Here is a 22,099-nt window from a genome sequence, read left to right on the forward strand (position 1 = left end):
TTTGTAGGGACAGCCACTGCCTGCAGGACTGGTGGCGAGATTGGCGGCCCACATGCAAAGTGGAAATGCTGGGATCCTTTAAAAGTTCTGAAGAATTTCAAGATGCAGGAAGAGCAGGGTGGGGCCGTGGGGGCCGCTGCAGCCACCAAAGCAGTCGAGCCTGCTTTCAAAAGGACGCATGTCTCTCTGCCCTAACTCAAAACGACCCGTGGTTCCCAGGTTCCTTGCTCGAGCAGCTCCGTGCATACAGTCGCTGTTCTCTCCGTCACAAAGGCCCTCCTTGCAGGGTCTCCGTCACAGATGGGTTCCCAGGCCCTCCCGCCACTGCCACAGAAAGGTGGTGGGTTTCCCAGGAAGGGAGAGACGCCGCCCCCTTCTGCCTGGAAGCGTGGGTTTGGAGTCATCAGTGCTTAGCGGCCACGGGGTCTACCTTCCCCGCCCCATCTGACAATGACAAGGACTCGAGTCCTGATGTCACCAGCCCTGGGACGTCCTCGGGGGGGGGGGGGGGGCGGCCCCTTTGTGGCTGAGGCCCCGGGAGGGCCGTGGCCTCCGTGCGATCTGCCAGGAGTGCCCCCGCTCCCCCGCCCACCTCCCTCCCAGCACCCGCCCAGGCCCCAGGATCCCGGCCTGCGGACGGGCAGTCCCCACTGCGTCTGAGGCGGGTCCTGACCGGGAGGCCTGCCCCCCACCCCCGCCCGCTGCTGTCCTTCCTGGCTCTCACGTAGATTCTAGACCAAGGAGAGAAGTACATCGTTGCCTCCTGGAAGGGAGGTCCTTGAAACTGTCCCCAACGCCCTCAGTCACTACTTACTGAGTGGCCAACGGCAGAGCTGGTGGTGGGCAGTGAGCGATAGACTGTGAGGCCAGGGAGGGGGCAGCAGTCTGGCCAGGCCACCCTGATTGACACCAGGCGCTGCCCACTGGACCGTCCCGTCCCTGAATTCCGGTGCCGGGAATCGGGCTGCGTAGGCACCTACGCTCATGCCGCGGGCCGGCGCTGACAGCCCTCTCTTCTCTCCGCAGCACGGATTATCAAAACAAAGCAGTGGTGTGACATGCTCCCTTGTCTGGAGGGCGAAGGCTGTGACTTGCTGATCAACCGGTCAGGCTGGACGTGCACGCAGCCCGGCGGGCGGATAAAGACCACCACGGTACGTACCTACGTACGCGGCCCGCTGGCTGTGCTGGGGGCGTGGGAGCCTTAGGCGCCAGAGCACACTGGGGCAGGGGCACATCCCGCACCGGCGAGGACAGGACAGACAGAGAGGCTGCCGGCCCCTCCTCCTCCCGAACCTCCCTGCTCTGTGGCCAGATCAGTCTGTCCCCGGGCTGCGCAGACCCATCGCACGGTCACTGAGTGCTCGGCGGCCCGAGACGCTGGGCAGGACCCCCTCCAGGCCGGTCAGCCCGCACGAGATTGCTGGGGAAGTTGTCCTGTTTCTGGGCGATGTACTGCCAGCTGCAGGCTGGAGGGAAAGTTAGAGCCCCCAGAAGGGCTTCAGAACGAAGGGCCTTTAAAGAAGGAGGATTGGGGAGGGGCCGTGGGCCTCATGCAGGCCATCCCCTCCCCCCACCAGGCAGACATGGCGGCAGTTTGGAGCAGAGACTCCGAGAGCCGCTGAGGGTGCCTCTGTCCCTCCTGGATCCCACCGAGAGGGACAGTTGCGGACTCTGGGCCCCCCAGGCTGGTCTCCCGCAGGCTGGGAGGCAGAGGGCGGCCAAGTGGCTTCGGGGCTGTTTTCTCTGCGATTCCTTTCCCAAAGGAGAACTCATTAAGCACAGGCTGGGACGGTGTGGGCCAGGGGAGCGGGGCGGCCCGGCCGGGGCCACGGGGACGCGGCTCTGGTGCTCCGAACGCTGCGCCCGCCCAGTGTTGGGCTCCGCTGGCCAATGATCACCTCTCATCCGGGCTCTTCCTCGTGAGGTTGATGTAGACAGCTGAGGACCCGGGTGAGCTGTGGCTCCTGACCAAAGTGCCCGCCTCGATGCTGGGGGACGTTATGTCAGAGAGGTCTGGGGTCTCGTGGGAGGATCTGGAAGTTCTCCCCTGGCATCCACGGCAGAGAAGCGGGGGCCACGGCCCCTCAGGAATTAGTCTAGAGGAAAACCCACCCCTTCCTGCCCTCGCAGCCTCCGCTGGAGAAGTCAGATGGGCTGTTTCAGCAACGTCCTTAAGAGGCCAATTAGGTATAGCTCCTCCGAGATGAGACACGGACGCCCTGGTCCCGTCGCAGGCAGGGAGGTCGGGTGGGGACAAGCCAGGCCTCTGGGGGCACATTCTGAGGACGCGGCTGTTGAGCGGAGACGCGGGCCCCCGGCTGCACCCAGGCAGCCCATCAGATGTCTCGGAGGCCTCTTGTGTTGGCGGGAGTTCAGGCAGGGGGGCCCTGCCTGCAGCCGCCCCTCGCAGGCCTGGGGGCCCGTCCCGAGCAGGGCCGCCCGCGAGGAGCGTTGGGCTGGGCTGCGGCAAGCGCCCCCGGGTCTCCAGTCGTGGAAGCCGCAGCCGTGCGCTCGTCCGAGCGTCAGACGTGGTGGTTCATCCGCGTGCAGCGCGGATGCGAGGGGTCTGTCATCACACCTGGCAAGTGTGCAGATGTGCCAGCTTATCACCTGCCGCCTGCCTCACTGCTCCGGGGGCAGAAGAGCCTCTGAGGTGAGGCTGCTGCCTCCCCGACCGTCTAGGAGGCAGCTGACCTTTCCATGTTTCCCGAAAGGTGGGGACTGGGGCCCAAGCAGACCCCTGGACCCCCGGGGCCACCGTCCCCAGATCCGTGGGGCCCGGGGTCAGCGTGTGGATGCCCAGGGGGCCCGGGCCAGCCCTGGTGCGGGAGACGCTGCATCGGGGGTCTTTTGAATGAACACCCACAGGAGGTGAGGCTTGGAGGGGGCTCCGGGCCATCCGCCCTCCATGGCGGGCCTGGCTTTGCATGACTACGGGCTCAGGCCTGCCCTCCAGGCCACGTGGCCCCAGGCGGCACCCCTCGGTCTCCTCACGGTGAATCGGGGCGTCTCCTCCCGTCAAGCCCCCGAGCCCTTCCCGGCGCCCTGCGCCCCCGCCCCTCGGAGGTTCCGGGGGGCCTCTACGTGCGAAGGGCACCCCTTCGGCAGCCCTAGGGCCCTCTCCCTGCAAGTGCAGCCTCAGGTCCTGAAGTTGCTCTAAGACCTTTGCTGAGAAGGTGCAGACAGACAGACAGTTGTTCCCTTCGGGCTTACAGGTGTCGGAGCTCAGAAGCGTCACCTCGGGTTTCCAGCCGTGAAAACTGCAGCTGGGGTGGCGGAGGGAGGCCACGGCCGGGGTCAGGGGGCCGTGGAGGCGAGGCTTGAAGCTGCCGGGTCCGCCCAACTCAGACGCGGCCTTGGCGCCGCAGAAGGCCCCCGCGTCTCCCGGGTGAGAAGACAGTCTCCGACGCGCGCGTGCTGAGATCAGCCCGCCCTGGAGAGCGCCTCGTGCTGGAGCAGGTACTCCAGGAGAAGCCCACGGTCCGGGCAGGAAGGCCCCGCCACACCTGGGGCAGGTCAGGGAGGGCCGCACCCGCTCAGGGCCCCTTCGCTCCCCCGGCGGGAGGCGCTCACACTCGGAGACACGGCCGAGTGGCCGGACGTGTTCGGTGGCAGTGACCTCCGGCCTGTGTGCTGGCCCGCGGGGTCACATCCCCACCGGGAAAGTGAGCCCCGGGTGCCTGGGTTGGCTGATCCCACTGAGACGACCCTAGGGGACCAGCGAGCTCTGTCATCGTCCCAAGTGTGTGCGGAGTTGACCCTGGCCTGTGTGCGGAGACCTATTTTCAAAGCTTTCTGAAAAGCTTACTTGAGCTCTTGACCCGAACACCTTATAATTGGAGCACGTAATCCCCTTCCACGACTGCGTCTCGGGCCGCTTCCAGACGGCACATGAGCGCCCTGGGGTTTCACATTTTAGCATAAATTGGTTTTCCGTGAGGGGGGCTGTAAGACACCTCAGGATTTCTTGGCCACGTGACTGCTAATGCACCCCAGATGCCAGGGTTTCAGCCCAGCGCCCCTGCAGCCGGGGCCACGTCCGGAAGTGGCTGTCACCACCCCCACCCCCTGGCTGGTCACGCCCCACCCCCTTCTCTGCGTCCCCAGCAAACCATGAGCTGCCTGAGGGCAGACTCAGGCCTTGTGGTCCGCCAGCCCCATTCCCTCATCCGGGGCTCCCGTACAGCCATGTGATAAATTGATTAATTGATTAGCAGAACCCAGACCCCAGGCGCATGCTGACGTTTGCACTTCCTAGAGATCAATCCACCTCTTTTCACAGTGCAGGTCGTCACCCCGTTAGTGGGTCGTGAAATTAACTTAGTGGCTCACGATCAGCGTTTAAAACGAGGAGGAAGAAACAGAGTAAAAACATTCGGGCGCATCTGTGTCTTGAGGGTGAAAGCCGCTTCGGGAAGCGCACACAGGGTCACAAGGTGAGGTCACGCGGGCACCAGGACAGGTTGCAGTGAAGAGCTGGGGGCCCGGCATCCCGGAGGTACTCGGGGCGGGGGGGCAGGGACCTGGCGTCCGTGGCTCCCGTGACCCCTGTTCCAAGGGCTGCCTGTGACGTTGGTCTGCGCCGGGCAAGTTGAGTAGGTGGACATCACAGGCCCTCCCAAGGTCGCAGACAGCATCCCCTCCTTGGCCGCCTCGCGGCCCCTTAGAGCGGGGCTGACTGGGCAGGCAGAGGGGAAGGAAAAGGCCCGGCCCCAGGTAGGCGTGAGGCCCCCGCGAGTGGAGCGCCGTCCTGCCCACGCTCGGCTTCTGTCCAGATGTGCGCAGCTGGGGCGGCGCCCGGGCCTTAGCGGCACTCAAGACAGTCGGGTACACGCTCCGTCTTCCACGTGCCGTGCTTCTGTGTTAAGGACGCTCCACGGTGGCTGCTGTGATGAACACCTCCTAGACCAGAACAAACCAGCTGGTTGAACCCGCCTCTCAGATGAACAGTCAAGCCCCACGTTTGAATTCTGTGCCGCGTAGGGACACCACTGGCGGGGGGGGCAAGGGGTATTCTGGGGGCGTCGAGGAAATTCATGACAACAAAAGCGCTTTCCCGGGAGCTCCCTCTGATCACCTTTGCCCCGGGAAGTGCAAATTCTGCCCAGGCCCAGGTGTCCTGGACCTGGGAGTGCGCAGCAGCGAGGCGCGGCCGGGCCCCCGGGGCGCTCCCTTAGGCCCCGCAGGGACGGGGGAGGGCCCAGCTCTGCCTGAAGCCTGGAGGCCCGCGGCTCATCACTCCCGCCTCCCACGTCTTGTCGTGAACTGGCCGTGCTTTTGGGCCGGGCCGCCCGGCACTTAGGCCAGCGTGCACCGCGCACACTGACCCACGTGGCATCCAGGCCCAGGCGGCTCCTACTGTCACCCCTCCGTGCCGAGCGCCCATCCTCCACGTGGCTGGTCCAGGACTGAAGAGCCAGCCCGGTAGGGGCAGGGGGTGGGGAGGGTGCGGTGCCCCTTCGGGCTGTCCGTCCTCACCGTCCCAGGGCCGGCCGGCCTCCCTCATCCAGGCTGCCCCCGCAGACCCAGCGCCGCCCCACCCGGGAAGCTTGGAGCTTCAGGAGGGAGGAGTCCTACGTCCGACGGGGAGGCCTCTGCGTTCCCGGATTCAGACTGTACTACCCGAGGGCCTCGTGTGTCCGGGGTGGGCCCCTCCCGCCGAGATTCCCGAGAAAGACCAGCCGGGGCCTTCTGTCCAAGGGGTTCGCCCAGCCCGTGGCTCAGGCCTCCACGCTTCAGCCAGGGTCCTTGTGCCAGGTACCCACCCGGGGCTGGACACAGGAGGAGGAGCCTTAGGGGCCCCGAGCACTGGAGCCCTCGCGCCGGGGCTCAGGTTCTCGAAGGGCAGGCACGGGGCACTTCGCAGGTGCTTGTACCGGGCTCCCAGGCGTAAAGAAGAGAACACACGCTTCCCACTTCACCCCCTGGAACGCCCTGGATGTGGCGGGGACGTGCGGGGAGTGAGCGGAAGAGGAGGCAACAGCAAAGCCAAACGTGAGAGGCAGCTGCAGCCGGCAGGTCACGGGGAGCTGAACCCCAGGGGAGCGGCAAGGTCACGCTCAGACCCCAGGACTCAGGAGTCGGGGCGCAGGCCCCCTGCGTGTGCAGTGGAGGCGGGGCTGACAGGGGGCCGGGGGAAAGGCCGCAGGAGGGCTCCCAAGTCCTCCCTACCCAGACCGTGGCTGGGGCCCCCTGTGTGCCCTGCAGGAGCCTGGAGCCCCCAGAGGCTCACGCCGGGGAGGAATCACACCTGCACAACTCTGGACCCCATAAGGCCGACGCCAAGTGTGGGGGAACTTCCTGAAAACCCGTAGGTGGAGGGAAACCCTAGTCCCGAGGTGTGAGGCCCACCCACTCCCAGAGGGTGCATTCAGGACACGGGGGGTCCTTTACCGAGAAACTTAGGCTCTGAGCTTCCCTCGGCTGCTGTAGCAAGTGAGTGCACACTGGGTGCCGTCCGGCAACAAAAGTCACCCCCTCGCATTGCGGAGGCCAGAGGTCCAAGACCAAGGGGTCAGTGCGGCCGCACCCGCTCTGCCTCCTCGGGGAGGGTCCTTCCTGCCCCTTCCAGCCTCGGGTTTGCCTGCCGTCCTGGGGGCTCCTGGGCTGTGGCCACGTCCCGCCAGGCTTGGCCTCCGGCTTCCTTCCTGGGCATCTGAACTTCCCTCTTTCCTCTTACAGAGATGCCGGCATCTCATCTAGGGCCTGCCCTACATGAGGGATGATTTCATCTCCAGGTCCTTAACTAATTGCCTCTTCAAAGACCCAGTTCCGACGAAGGTCATATTCTGAGGTTTCGGGTGGGGACAAGAATTTGGTGGGGGCGGGTATCCCACTAGCCTACCAACCAAGCCTGATGCAGAACCTGGGCGCTGAGAGCTGGGGTCTGAGGCCCCTCTGTGAAACCCGCCATCCCCCCGCCGGGCTTCTAGCATCAGGATCCTCGTCTGGTGGGAGGAGAGAGATGGCAAACAAGCACAAAGCTAAGGAAAGTGGTTATAGGAGCTTAGAGGGGACCAAGCAGCGGAGGCAGCAGAGGGGAGGTGGCACAGACACGGAGATGCACGGCGAGCCCGCCAGGCTCGCCGGCCAAGGTCACTCTCACCCCCAGCTCCCACCCAGAGCGGGGTGCTGCTCGACACAGGGCAGTAGCTTCCTTGAAGGAAGACTTACTTCAAGAGCTGTAAGAAGACAAGAAAGCGCTTCTGGAAATTACACACATGCACACACACGTGATGTGTGTATATGTCTTCGCGGACTCAGTACGTACCTGTATGAGTGTGTGTGTGTGTGTAACAGAATTTGTTAAAACTCCAGCAAATGTTTGGGACGTAAAATTGAGGAATTCTCAAAAAGCCAGGAGCAGAACTTAAGAAAAGAAGTAGGAAAGGAAAAGAAAAAACAGATTAGAAGACCAATTCAGGAGGTCTAAAGAATATAAGATCCAAAAATAGAGACCCATGAAGAAGGAATTATCAAAGACGTATTTCCTAAAGAAATTCCCAGGGCTCAAAGCCCGGGTTTCCTGTGTGCAAGGACTCTGCACGGGCCAGAAATGAATGAAGAAAGACCCATCCTGAGGCGCGTCAGCATGAAATTTCAGGCCACTGGAGATGAACACAGTATCGTAAAAACTCAGAGGGAAAAAATAGGTCACATACAAAGGCTCAGACATCAGAGTGTGTCTGGCTTCTCCGCTGAGGCGCTCCAAGCCAGCAAACAGCAGCCCTGGCCTTCCAGAGTTGGAATGCATTGGCATTCCACGCCAGCCCGGCAGTCCGTGGGGGTAGGGGTCCACCAGCCTAAAATCAGGAACTGGGAGGGTCCTCCCGGGGTCGGGCAGCCGTGGCCCCGCTCCCCGCTCTGGGCGCCCCATCCTCAGGGGGCTACGCGTGAAGTGGTCCAGAGGGCTGCGGATGAAGTGAACCCGGGAAGCCGAGCGGCCCCCAGTGCAGCCGCCGGCACAGCCCCCGCTGGCAGGACGGGCTCCACAGAGGGCTCCTTGAGGGAGGGGCGGTGAGGGGCTCCTGGTGGATGCTCCCCGAAAGTTGTGGGCAAACCCCAAGTGCAGAGGAGCCAGGCAGTGGGGTACCCTGAAGCTTCCCCGGGAACACAAAAAGGGAAATCATCCCAGGATACTACAGGGAATGTCTGGGAGCCTTGGGTCTGTGGCAGCCATGCGGGCATATCAAGATCTCACGCCCTGTCGCCTGTTGGGCGCTGCAGCTGCCCTTGGGGAGGTCGGGCCCCTCGCCCGACGGACACACCCCCTTCCTCGCAGAGCTCACGTGGGTCATCGGTACCACTTTCCAGGGAGCTGAGCTATAGCCAGAAGTCGGGACCTGTCTACGGCCAGCCCCCCAGGCGCCAGCCCTTACGAGTTCAGGGGCCGAGGCGTCACCAGCAGTGTGGGAGGCGGGACCCAGGGCCCGTACGAGGTGTGAATCCATCCTGAGCGGCTTCTGAGGGCTCTCGAGGCACGGGGATAGGCTCGGGCATGGAGTGCAGGTCCCTGAGGCCGGGCGGGGCTGCAGGTGAGACGCTGAGGTCTCAGCAGGAGCGGTGGGACCCCGACGTGCCCGCAGAACCAGGGAGGGGACACGGCCGCACGCGGCGGGTGCAGGGGGGTGAGGAGAGGCGGGGGGGTCAGGAGGACTGGTGACCCCGGCCTGACCCCTCCTGGCCCACACGCAGCAGGCCAGGACCGCACCCAGGTCGGAAGGACCAGGACTTGCTGAGGACAAAGGGGGCGGCCACGTGGCGGGCCCCCAGCATCCGTGTGGAGGCAGTATGTGTGGGTCCCCAGGCAGGGAGGGTAGGGGCTGTGGTCCTGGAGGGGAGCTCAGAGGCGTCCTGGTGGCTGAGATCCGCTGCCGGGTGGCCGACGCCGCGTGGCCGATGAGGGGAGGGTGTGGCTTCAGTCCGGCGGGACCCGCTGTGCGCCCTTTGCCTTTGCCCCCTTCCCAGCCTCACCAGGGAGCCCGTGCTTCCGCTTTCTCCCAGAGCTTGGCCCGGCGGCTCTGGGCTCCCCTCTGCTCCGCAGGGCGCCCCCGACCCTGCCAGGCTCCCTCCCAGGCCTGCGGTCACCCAGGAGCTCCTGCAGCCTTTCTGATGCTCTGCGGTGTCTGGGGTGACACGCCCCCGCTTTGCTGTCCCTCGCGGGAGTCCTTCTGTGTCTTTCTCTGGGAACGTGGCTCCTTCCGCGGCCAAGGTGGCGGGGCCTCCCCCCCCAGGGCCCGGACTTCGGGGAGCCTTTGGGGCGGTTGGCCACTCCCCCTGACCGGCGTCCTCAAGGCCTCACTCCCGTCGCAGCTGAAGGCCTTCTCTCCTCCACCATGTGGCCGGCCGTCCACTTTTGGCTCGGGCCAGCCCTCCCCGGGGCCCCGGGAGCCGTGGGCTCCGTCCCCAGTGTGGAGGGACACACGCTCAGTCCACTTCGTGACCCGGGGCTTGGGGGTCCCCGGCCTCCCTGCCGGCTGCGAGTTCCCACCGACACCAGGTGGGGGGAAGGCCAGGGCTCCTTGGGAACAATTGGGGGGTGTTTGGTGCCTCTGCTCCCAAACGAATGAGCCATCCCAGCGATCAGAAGGGTTTATTACAGACCCTAACCACTTCTTGCTCTGAAAACCAACAGACGATATAACTGATTCTGAGCCGGGATGAGGTGGGGGGTGTGCCCTACTCATCAGAGGCCGCGCGTGGCTGCCTTCTGGCCGGCCTTTCCTGCTTCCTCTGGGAAGAGGAGGTGGACCGTGCTGACGATCTGCTGGGACCTCCCGCCCCGAGGGGACCCACGGCGTCCGCGCTTCCAGCCCCTGCCCAGGCCTCTCCCCTCCTACAGATGATGCCCAGTGGGGCCCTGGCAGGAGGCTGCGGGGCTGGCCCAGGGCGAGGCCACAGCCTCCGGTCACCTGCTAAGCTCTCCGCCCGGCGGGGAACGCGGGGACTCGGCCCAGCCCTTCTCTCCAGGGAGAGTCCTTGACTTCCGTGCTCCCTCCTGGTTCTGGGTGCCGGCTCTGCGCTGGGTCTCTGGCCCGGGGCCGCGTCTGCCCCTTGAGGGGATGGGAGGGACAGAGGACGAGCTGGCCCGACTGTGAGGTCTGGGGCTGAGTCGCGCCCCAGGCAGAGCTTGGAGGCTGCCGTCTGTCTTCTGGAATTCGATCGGATGGTGTTTATGGCGGGGTTTGCTGGAGCCCACAAGGTGCTCGAAGCCTGAACTGGGCGCACAGAGCAGGGCCCTGGAGCCCAGGGGTGAGCTCAGCAGGAGGGCTGGGGAGAGGAAAAGCCTGGAAGGAGCATTGTGGGTGTGAGGACCGCCCCCTCTCACCACTGAAGGGGGCTGAGATGCGTGGACCTCAACCAAGCCGGCCCCTCCGTCTGCAGGGCCACCCGGGAGGGATCTGGATGCTCTGTGTCCACGACGTCCTCCCAAGGGCGAGAGGCTTTTGTGCAGGAGGTTCTAGGGTTAACATGTGGAGGGGTCAGCGGGTGGTGGGTCCTCCTCCAGAAGAAACTCGGTACCTGCCACTCACCGATTCTTCTCCTCACAAACAATGAAAAATACGCTGTCATGACTCTGATCCCTGTCTGCAATCCATGGTGTGTTCTTTTGAATCACTGCTGTTCATCACAGCAATCATAGCTGGACATTTTAATAGATTCTGTGTGTAAACACGGACGTAGATGGCCGGCCTGGCACCAACGCATCGCGAGCACTGACATTCTTCATTTCCTCGGCAGAAGTGAGCCCAGAAACAAAAAACGGGTTTGACCAAACCCACAGTATTTCCATTGGCACTTTTGGCCAGTTTCATTATAGGAGGCGTGACACGCGGAGAGCTGTTTACAGTAATTGTGCTGCATGAGCCTCGATTTTCCTTAAAGCAGTTGTTCTCTGAATCATTTTAAATCCGTAAATGGCAAGGGTTGAAACAGGAGGAAAGGGGTCCAGCGGAGAAAGCCAGTGGGCACTGGACGGGCCACCACGGTGGGGTCGGGTGTTCCTGACACCACAGAGGTGACAGGCAGCCTGCCAAGAAGACCAGGTCAGGGTCAGGGTCAGCTGAGTTCTCACCTGCTTTTCCGTATCTAGGGGTGGCCTTCCCCTTGGCCCTGTGCGGGCAGCTGGGTCACATGAGCAGTACATCAGTATTGCCAGGCCCCCCTGCCCCCTTGCCCCCCGCCCTCCATCCTTTGTGGCTCCATGTGGGGTGCTGGGATGCGGGGATGAAGCACTCACGGCCTCCAGATCTGAGGGGGGCAGCAGGCACGCCTTAAGAATCCCTGGAGGGGCCGCTTTGGGGGCTGCACGGATGGCTATTGCTTAACACATGAGGTCAAGTAGTTGCTGACCCAATAGAAGAGAATGCTTTCTGCAGGACCTCGGCAAGGGGGATGCTGGCCAGGTACCCAAGTCCTACAGCTCGCCTCGTATTCCAAGTATTCCAAATAGTCCCAGATCTCAGCAGTCCTAAGGGAGGCCTGGGGCCCTACCTTTGATGGGTCCCCATAGGGGAAGCCTCAGAGAACAGCGTTGTTGATCCGGACAGCCGTTCTAGAGCGAGCAGACATTGCTACCACCACGCTGTCCGTTTCAGCCAGCCCACCACGCAGGCCAGGGCTGTCCGGGGCCTGCCACCTCCCCCCGGCCCTGTGCCAGGAGCGCCCCTGTGGTCCTGCGGGCATGCAGTGTGTTCTCATCCTGTCAACGTGAGCCTTCGGTAAGGATGCGTGAAGTTCAGAGTCCTCCCCGGTTTCCAGCAGAGCTGCTGGAATGGATGCTCTGTTGAGTCCACGTTTCATGAACTAATTGGGCAGAACTGCTGGCAAAGCTGTTGAAAACACGGTTTTGTCCAGTTGGTTTACTGTGTCCTTGTAATCTTACACGTGACATTTCAGTACCTAGTGATTTATTTTTTCATGAAAGACAAAGGTAAATCTGATGCTTCTTAACTGTACTGTGGGAAGGCAGGTCGTATACCTGAGATGCAAGTTAAGTCAGCGCGAGCACGGCAGAAGGCGCCAGGGCGGTGACGTGCTTCCTAGCCCAGTGCGGCCCTGGCTCTGACTCAGAACAACGGGGCCCTGGCATCTGCCCCACGCACCCCGGCCTGCCCCTCACGCCCCAGGGTCTGGACACCCAAACCTCTCTCTGTGGTTGTGTCTTGCCTCTCCGCCCTCTCGCTGCGTTCCGGGTGTGACCCACGGTCCCCAGCCCAGCCCCTCCGCCCACAGAGCAGCTCTGATGGCTTCTGGGCGCTGCAGAGGGTGTGAAATACAGCATTTGGCGTAGACATTTGTTAAAGATCAGTCCTGAAAAATGAAATAGAAGGATTTGTGTCTCAATCTAAATCACTTTAAATGTCAACTCCCCACTACACTGAGATATACCCGGTGATGTAAGTGCCGGGATGGTACCAAGGCCGGCATTGTCAGCTCTGCAGTTCTGCCCCTGGGTGCCGTCCTCCCGCAACCAGAACGCCATCTCAGGCTCACCTGGACCCGTGTGGGATCGCACCGCCCCACACTGCCCTGTTCTGTCAAGCCCTGTTCTCTGGGCCTCCGGGCAGGGCCGCCCCCTGCCCTCCCCTGCCGCCTGCAGGCTTAACAGGCGTGATGCACACTCGGGTGGCTGGCCTTGAGGGAGTCACTTTCACCTCTCAGAGCCTCGGTTTCCTCATCTGTGGAAGGGGTAAGCGTGACCCCAGGCTGACCTCACAGGTCCTTGGGGTTTAGGAAAAGGGAAATAGTGGACGAGAAGCATTTCTAAAACCCCAGGGGAGTCTCTGTAGGTGAAAGGCTGGTGATTTTCCTCCTGTGGCACCTTCCAGAATATTCTGGAGTGCTCATGTTCCCAACGGCTGCATCAGAATGAAGCCACACCCTCGTTCCCTCCTGAAACCCTCCCGCCCATCTGGCCTTCGGTGCCTTGTAGCAGGGACGCCCAGGCCCCGGGGGTGTCCCTCCACCCTGCGTGTCCGGGCTGCACCTGGCCCTGTGTAGTCATGGCCGTGTGGCTTCAGGGGTTCATAGGACAGATGGGTGTGTGATGGACGAGGAACAGACAAGTGGAGAACTGCCTTTTCCCTCTTGCCCGTGACCCTTGCCTTCCACGCCAGGAGGACGGCACGCTTCCCGGGCCTTTGGAGGAGAGAGGAAGAGTCCGGTCCTCGTGCCAAGTCTGTGGAGAAGTGGCCGTGGCTTTCTGGATTACTGTGGTGACAGACTCATCACACTGGCTGAACAGCCTCTGCCCAGCTTCCAATCTCAAAAGATTTTGAAAGGGCTTCCCTGGTGGTGCAGCGGTTGAGAGTCCGCCTGCCGATGCAGGGGACACGGGTTCATGCCCCGGTCCGAGAAGATCCCACGTGCTGCGGAGCGGCTGGGCCTGTGAGCCATGGCCGCTGAGCCTGCGTGTGCGCTGAGGTCAGGGAAGACGCCGCTGGGTGCTTTGCCAGAGTGGACGGTAGAAACCTTAGGATGCCCCTGCTGTTTTATCCTCTGAGCCCCTGCTCTGACCAAGGCCTCCTGTGATGCACAAAGAGCCCAGGGCCTCCTCCTGGTGCCTGGACCTAACCTTCGGACCTAGAGACCCCTGCAGTGGTCAGAAGACAGGCAGAGGTGGAGCCTCCCTGCACCGCGGTTCCCCCTTCGCTCTGTGAATACGCGGCTCTAGCAGGACCGGGAAAAGATGCCAGCGCAGAGGTGAGCTCCACTGGAAGGGGCAGGGTTAGCAGGAAGAGCCTCTCACCTGGGACAGGAGAAGCCAGGTGACGGGCTCACCAAGGCCATGTTGTCCCCCCTCAGTCTTCCGTTCTCAAAACTCTGCAGCTCAGACAGAACACCTGACCTCCCTGGTGGGATCAGACCCCACTGGGAGCTGCCTTTTGGGTCCCGTGAAGATCGAGCGTCTCTGCACATCACCCCAAACTTCTGGGCCAGCCTGGGTAAGGCGGAGCCTCCCACAGCCCCTGGAACTGAGAGGAAGGATGCTGACTCCCTCCCCCTGAGCCTGCTGGCTCGTTCCTGGCCGGGATTGGCCTCTGCCTGTTTAAAAGGGAATAAAAGAAAAGCATCACAGCCGAAATATAAGCAGGAGCCTCTGAAAGAATGCACACTGTCTATGGAAAGGACACTTTCTGAAGACCTAAAGGCAGGGTTAGCTCTGGAAATAACCCCTGCGGTAAACGTGAGTCTTCTGGTCAGTGTCTGCTCGATGGCATCAGAGAGATTAAAGAGGCTGTGACCTCTGTGACCCGAGGGCAAGAAGCCTGAAGGAAGGGCAGCCTGGGGTGAAAGGCAGGCCAACGTCCAAAGGTTTGCAGGACCAAATAGAGGCTGAACTCAATGGGACCCAAAACATCAGAGTGGATTGAGATGTGTACAGAAGCTGCAGATAACGGACATGCCACTGCAGAGAATCAACACAGGGATGTGAACCGACCTTAAACCAAGAGGCAGTTCATAGGAGACCCAGGAAATGAAGCCAAAGAGAGAGGAGTTATAAGTACAGAAGACAGGGGACAGAAATCCAACCTGGGAAACTGGACACCGCTGTGGGGAGCCACGTGGCGAGAACAAAGAATAACCATGTTAAGGTGAAAAGAGAGTTGCCAAGAAGCTTTCCTGAGCCAGGGAGAACCCCCAATTAAAGCAGAATAAAAGCATCCAGGACCCAAGCATCCATGGCAATATCTGTGAATTGGAAGAGTGAAGGAAAACTCTCTAATCATCCAGGTTGTATTGGAGAAAAAAATTAAGGCAGGAGGACAAGTCCGTAGACCTCTGAAGGCACAGACCAGCCGCCTCTGAACCCAGGAGACCCAGAACCAGAGTGAAGGACAGGACCATCTTCAGGGATTGGTCAAAAAATACTTTTACTTGTGAGTTCAGTCCTATTTCTGGTTGTTGTTTTGGACACAGGGAGTAAACAGGATGGCTTTAAATTTGCAAGGATTTAGAAAGTGTACCACCCACGTACCTTTCCTGAAAGAGTCAATGAAAGATGCTCTGGAGCCAATCAAAGAAGTACAAATGAGTGGCTGATGACCTCGGAAAGGTCATAGGTCGTATGTAAGAAGATCAGTGGTGACTAGATACCAATTAACTACATGGAGCTTAGATATAAATTATTTCTGTAACTGTGGTTATGCAGTTGAACACAAAATTGGCAACACTGTTATTTAATGTACTCTGTATGTTGTGAAGAATATTTTTGTATAATCTGATTTGTAACTTCTGGTTAAATTGACAACAGCTTCAGGGGGGCAGCTGCAGACGAAGAAAAGAGTCACTTAATGTCTCTTCATAGAAAGAAAGAACGCACATCACTAGGGAAATGGCCTAATCATTAAAAGTGCATTTGATTAACATAAAGGCCACCACTAATAGAAACAAGAACATGATTTCTCCTAAACTACAATGGAAGAAAAAGTGAGTAAAACTGTGTGTAAGGAAATGAACCATGAAAGGAGCAGAACCAGAAATCAGTGTGGAACATGCTGATCAAGACAGAAATGCAGCCTCAGTGGTGACAATAAATGTAAATGGGTTAGCCTTCTCTTCTAAAAGGCAGAGACTATCAAATCAGGTTTTTTAAATAGTCTAATATGTGTTGCCTTCTAAGAGCACTCCTACAAACAAACCAACAAGTTTAAAAGCAAATAATAAACAAAGATACTAGGCAAATGGAAAGGAAATCAGTAGGTAAAGTGATTAAATTGGAACAATATGGTGGCATATATTGATACATTTAAGATATGTATATAATTATTGACACATACTGATCCATTACAGTTCAAACTAGTAGAAGTATCACAGAAGCCTTTATGTACTGATTAACATAAGTTTACAGGAAAAAAACCCAAGTACAAATAAACAAATTGATCAGAAACACAATTTTTAGTTGGAATTTAAACAGCTCTTAAATCTATGTTAAGGTCAAGTAAACACCACTGATAACAACAATAAAAAGAACCAGGGCATAGATCTTTTGAAAAATGAAATTTTTCAAATTTCAAATGAAAAATTTTATTTTTCATTTGAAATTTGAAAATGAAATTTGAAAATGAAAAATGAAAGGTTGAATTTGCAGCCACATAGTGAACATTATAACGTACAAATAGGCTGCTTCTAGTTTTCTATTATTTATGAAATTTACAAAAATATCCATAATCCAGGTTACTAACTAACCTAAGAGGAGGCATGTGCCAACTTTCTTTTCCAACCACAGTGAGATATATTTAAAACTATACCCAAAATAATAACCTTAACACTAACAACCAGAACCTTCCTGTAATTTGTTGGTTGAGGGATGAAATAAAACACGCAGACCGACCCATGAGTCACACGTAGGTATGAGGTCAGTCTTTCCAGCTCTGCTCCCCGGCAAAACAATTGTGATCTGCTTAACTCAGGACACGTGACCTTGCTCTCTGTGCCTCCATCTCCACATCTATAAAATGGGCAAAATGCTATTTCCTGCTTCCTAAGGCTGCTGTAAGGTTGACGGAGTTAGAATGTTAACACCATCACGCGGGCCAGCACTTACTGGACGATACAGTGTACGCATCTGACTGACCGTTAAATCTCATTTAAAATGGACGAGAATAAGATAGTGCACCTGTGGGTACAGGGAAGGATGGACTCGTCGGCATACTTGTGTCTTAAATAACTTTATTTTTAACTCAGAAAGAACGAAAATGAAGAACCCAAGCTATGGAAAAAGCCACCTTCAAAAAGATTGGAGAAAACCTGTAAAGATGAAAAATAAATATTAATGATTTTTTTAAAGGCATAGAATTAATCGTTGCATCTCTGGCAAAACTATAAAAATGCATTTTTACTTCTGTCATGTGTAGATTTTTTTTTTATGTTAGAAAATAGTTCTGAAAGGAGGAAGGGAAAATCAGCCTGCATTGGGGCCCCAAATCATTCAAGAGTGCATGCATAGCTAGCCCACTGGTCACTACATATGGAAATTTGATTAAAGATACGATTTTCTGGGGAAGGAGGATTACCAAAAATAAAGGCGTAGAAAAATCTTAATATTCTCCAGTAAAAGTTCCAGACGGAGATGTTTTAACTGGCATGTTCTTGAAAGCATTCAGTGTACAGGTGTCTCTTCCCTGCCAACTGGAAAATATGGAAAATTACCCAGTTCATTTTAGCAACTAGTGAAACCCTGATGCTGGAAAGGTCCCCCAAATTAGAAAAATACCCAGAAAGTCATTTTGTTCAAAAAAGACTTTTGAGTCTGTGCTGTGGGCTGGGATCCCTGCCAGGCACAGAAATCCTTCAGCAAAGCACCCCAAGGCCCTCCAGGACCTGACATTGTTTTCAGGATGCAGATAAATCTCTGGGGTCCCTGCCCCTGGTGGGAGTAGGGATTGGGACATATGTCACCTGCACCTGCATAAAATAACAGCAGACTGATTTCTGCAGTCCTTTAAAAGAACAACAACAACAACAAAAGGCCACCACACAGTAGCTTTATATAAGAAATGTAAATGCACTTTAATATTTCAGAATCAGGTAGAACGAAAAGCCCTATAAGGAGATCAAATAAAATATGTGTTCTGATTCAGAAGATGCTGAAAAACCCAGACAGACCCTGTATTTATTCCTCAGAAAAATATCAAAAGAACGATGGTCACAGACCTCCAGGCTAACCTGGAAGAGAAAGTGGGCCCTCCCTGGAACCCAGTGTCCCCCCGAAACCAAAGCTGCCATTGCACTGAAGATGGACCCCGCCCTGTCCATACCGGGGCTGAGGCCCAGGCTGGCTGTCGTGAGGCTAGCCCGCAGTCACCCGGGAACTTGTTACTTTTTGGAAGTTCTGGCAAATGAACTCACACAACTAGACTCATCCTGACCCCAAAGGCAAATGGAAACTTTTCGAGGAGGAGGGAAGATGGCTCAGGGGACTCACAGGGCTGGAACGTTTCCTTTTGTTTTACAAACGATGCTTTGTCGTGTCCAAATAGCAAGAAAAACCTCCTCCTCACCTCGGAAGATGTGCTTTCCTTGGCCTGCGGGAAGAACTGCCCTGGACGGGCACCCCGGGCGTGTCCACAGCTCAGTCCTCAGACCGGACACTCCCGGGGCTCTCGCCACTGACTGAGAGGCTACCAGGATACTGTCTGTGGGACCCCAGGCCTCAGGGTCCCTGCCTCAAATTGGGGTCACCCTAGGGGACGAGGGAGCCAGTGGTCCAGCGGGGACCTGGGACGGGAGGCTGCTGGACACGGGTCCCGCGACCTGAGGCTGTGATGCTCTGTGGAAACCACACTCCCTGCTTTCCTGTCTCAGTCACTTTAGAGGTGATATTTCCGTGCTGCCCCAGAGCAGAGGCTCACATCGCTTCATGGCTGTGAGCCGGCCTGTTGCGTCGCATATCCCGGGACTCTGGGGTGCTGGGGGTGGGTGCTTGGGACCTCATCAACCAGCACGAACACCCCAGCTCTGCAGCCTCCCAGGGGCTCTGTAGGGGTGGGACACACATGCTTCCATCACTGCTCTGTGCGGTTATGCAGTACCTGCTGTGTACAGGGCACAGTGCAAGACACGGTTAGGGAAACAGTTGGATGCAACCCAGACGCGAGGCCCTGGCCAGCACGGGGCGGAGGACACGCAGCTCACACGGGCAGCTGACGGAGCTCCAGGGCGTGGCCCCCATCGTGGCCAAGGGCGGGGTCCCACCCAGAGCCCAGAGGAAGGGGGTGCCCCCGGGCTGCCCTCTGTGACGGGTGTAGGGTTCTCTTCCAGCACTGGGGTCCGAGATCTAGTTTTTGTCCTCGAGGAAGTCTGCTGGCATCTCTTAAGTGTGCTGTCCGGGCGAGGCCAGCCTCGTGGACGACGATCTCTGGGTTCCCGCCATGCCCGACGGGAGCCCTTGGTGTCTGCGGAGGCTGACGGCTCTCTTCTCTGCCCCTCAGGTCTCCTGACAAACGCAGCCCCACAGGGGCCCCAGGAGTGACTTTGGCTCCCTGGAGAGGCCACAATCCTCAGTCCGTCGTGGATGCCACCCGCCCACCCTCCGTTTCTCTAGCCTGTCAAGGACGGCCTGCTTCCTCGGCCGCCTGAGCTGAGTCTGTCCGGCCACCCCGAGGAGTCAGTCCCGGGACATACAGCAGGGCTGCGCCCCCGGGCGTGCCCGGAACCTGGCCTGGCCACGCCACGCCCTCCTGGCCGCAGACGAGGAGGAGGAGGCAGCTGCAGCCCAGCCAGCCCGAGAGAGGAGGACAGCGCCGGGCCCGGGGAGGACTGAGTCTCGGGCGCAGAAGTGGCCTCTCCTTGTGCCCCAGACTGTCCGAATCGCTTTTATTTTCTTATCCTTTCAGTATATTCAATAGACCAAAGAGCAAAATCTATTTTAACGCGGACTCGTCCTTACCATCAAGAGTCCCTGGGTTCGATTGGGGGGCGCGGGGGCAGAGACACGCTGGAGAGGGACTCACCCCACGAACGCTGCGGGCCCCCCTGAGCAGCCGGAGGATGCAGCCGGAGGACACACGGCCGGCGGGCGACGTCCCCACGTGGACCCCGCGGGTGCGCCTGGCCGGGAGCACAGCCCGCCATGCCCGCCTGCTCCTCTGTACTTAGATGGACTTCCTCGTACTAAAATCACGTTCTGTTTTAACCAGTTAAACATGCCTCTCTGCAGCTCCATTCTGATAGTGGGATAATCCAGGATTCGCCAAGAGCATGTCGGGTCTCCCATGACTGCTGTCTCATCCGATCACCATTTAGCTCCAGAAAGCAAATTAAAGAAAGCGAAAGTAACACTTGTTTGAAAGAGATCATTAAATGTATTTTGCAAAGCCGAAAGTTATATATTTAACAGTTTTTATATGTTGTATATTTGTAGAAAATCCTATTTAACAATTCATGCGGTAGCCCCGGCCGTCCTGAAACGTGGGCCGGGGCTGGGGGTCCGCGAAGTCTCTGGGGTGGGCGGGGGGGGTGGGGAACCGGCATCCCCGACGTAGGGGCGCCCGGCACCGCCGAGGGGCAGGACTCTGCGTGCAGCGAGCCGAGGACCAGGCCTGGGGTGGCGCAGGCGTGCTGCCCGGGGCCGGCGGAAAGGCCCGTTGCCTTTTCCTGGGTTTGGCTTGGGTGGTCCCTGCCCCCTGGGGCTCTGGTGTGGGAGCGTCCAGTCCTCTGATCACGCTTCTTCCACGCTTCTTTTGTTTCCCTTTTTCTTACCCCTCTCACGTTCACACAACTTGAGGGCGGTTGGCGGCCGACCTCGTCTTCTCAAGCGGGCACTCTTGTCAGTCTTCATGTCAGAGGGGGGAGACAGCGGGGGATGGGGGAGCCCCCATTTTCCCACTTCCCTCCTGCAAGGCGGGGTCACCAGGCCCCACGAATAAGGGACAGTTACGTCTTACCTTCCCCTGTCCACCCTGTGCCAGGTCCCTTTATTTTCCTGAGTTTCAGCTGAAGTATATGCTACCTAAGAGTTCAATTAACAGGAGTATTATGCTAGGTCTATGCTACTAAAAAAAAAAAAAAAAAAAGGAAAAAAAAAAACTATATAGTTTATAGTTCCAGCCACCCATAGACTAAAGACAGGAGAAAAAATCCATTTATTTAAGACCCATTTCAGTGTCCACGAGTATATAATTTACCTTCCGACACCACAGATTTATGGGTATGTGTCTCCTGGGGTTAAAGGACCGGCCGAGGTTCGGGTTTCTCATCACAGGGGAGGTGACCTGCACAGCGTGCTGTCCCGAGCTGGCCAGCCCCGAGCTCCGCGACCTGGGCTCACCCGCGGGCACTGAGGGGGGCCCCGGGAGGATCGCCCGGCCCAGCACACCTCTGCGCTGCCCGCCAGCCTCCCCGCCACCGCCCCCCTCGCCTGTTTCTTTTGACAGTGGGTGTGGACACCTCCCGAGGGCAGAGGTCGGGAGACTTGATGTGTTACAGCATTTTTTTCCCTTGTTTTACAGTATTCGGTTTTGTGTTGATTCAGCTAAATTAAGAAAATAAAGAAAAACTCCTTGGATAAGCATGGCTTTCGCTCGCTGGCCGCTGTGTCCTGGGACAGGGCTGTTGCCGGCACGGCTGCTGGAGACGGAGCCCAGAGCACACGTGTTGACAACAGGGCCTCCTCCCGGGAGGCAGGCCCACCATCCGACGATGCTTCGTCAGGGGCCCTCCAGGTTTTCCTGGACCCCCAAGGAGGCGCCCTGGAGCCCAGCCCCCGGCGCGTGGACAGCGTCTGGCCCGTAACTGCTATTCCCTGGGAAGCCGTGTGCTCCTGGCCAAGCCAGTGGGAAGTAGGCAGCCGCATCCATCCAGCCCTCCCCCAGGGTCCGCGAGCCAGGCCCTGCCCGCACATGCCCCCGGTTCCAGGGGCAGAACCCCACTGAAGGGGTCCAGAAGGAGACCCTTGTCTAAAGGAGCCCCTTGCGCGGGAAATCCGCTCTCGTCTCCAAAGGGCACTCTTTGGCATGTCCAGAATCCATCACCTACAGGCATGTGTGGACTGGGGGAGGCCGTGCCTGTCTGTTTCCAACTGCTCTTTGCTGAAATGTCAACCCTGGGACCTGGGGCCTGGGGGCGGGCCGTGGGCCATTCGAGTTCTGTGCTTGATTTAAGGACACTTCACTGGCCTTTGGAGCTGTTAGAGGGGGTAAGGAGACCCCCGCCCTCTGGCACAGAACCGGGCTTGTCCTGGGAGGTAGGGAAAGGGACAGAATGCAGGCCTAACTGCTGCCACAGGGAACCCCAGGTGGGCCCTTCCCCTCTCGAGGGGGCCTGGGCGTCCTCGCCAGCAAAGGCCTTCCCCAGGGCGTATACCTCAGGGAGCAGCTTGGGGGCTTTGCCATGGAGCCCAGACAGGGCAGGGCAGCTTGATGGGGAGAGGGGCCCACCCTCGCCTCCGCCCTCTGTGCACACGGAGAAATGAGCTGGAAGGGGCTGGGCTTCGTGTGCAGGAGGAGAAGCAGCCCCCCGGAGAGCCACGCACACAGCCACTACTCCGGAGACTTCTGGGCAAAGCAGGGGGAGAAACAAAATCGTGACGCTAGAGGAAAGAAAAGAGCTTCTGGGCCACCAGGGCTCGTAAAAGCGGACGCCGGTCTCCAAC

The 22,099-nt window shown here is 58.5% G+C and overlaps 1 protein-coding gene across 2 annotated transcripts in view; it reads left to right on the forward strand.

Moving 5' to 3' along the window:
• The window catches only part of TAFA5 (TAFA chemokine like family member 5), a 167,555-nt gene extending 147,725 nt beyond the window's left edge, over nt 1-19,830 (forward strand). For both annotated transcript variants that reach the window (XM_059080906.2, XM_067010454.1), the window contains exons 3-4: nt 1,027-1,154; nt 18,939-19,830. In XM_059080906.2, coding sequence (XP_058936889.1) covers nt 1,027-1,154; nt 18,939-18,947 — 137 coding nt within the window. In that variant the 3' untranslated portion in view covers nt 18,948-19,830. The remainder of the gene's footprint in view (nt 1-1,026; nt 1,155-18,938) is intronic.
• The last annotated feature ends 2,269 nt before the right edge of the window (nt 19,831-22,099 follow it).

The sequence above is a fragment of the Kogia breviceps genome, chromosome 12 (genome assembly GCF_026419965.1).
Source record: "Kogia breviceps isolate mKogBre1 chromosome 12, mKogBre1 haplotype 1, whole genome shotgun sequence".
NCBI classification, from domain to species: domain Eukaryota; kingdom Metazoa; phylum Chordata; class Mammalia; order Artiodactyla; family Physeteridae; genus Kogia; species Kogia breviceps.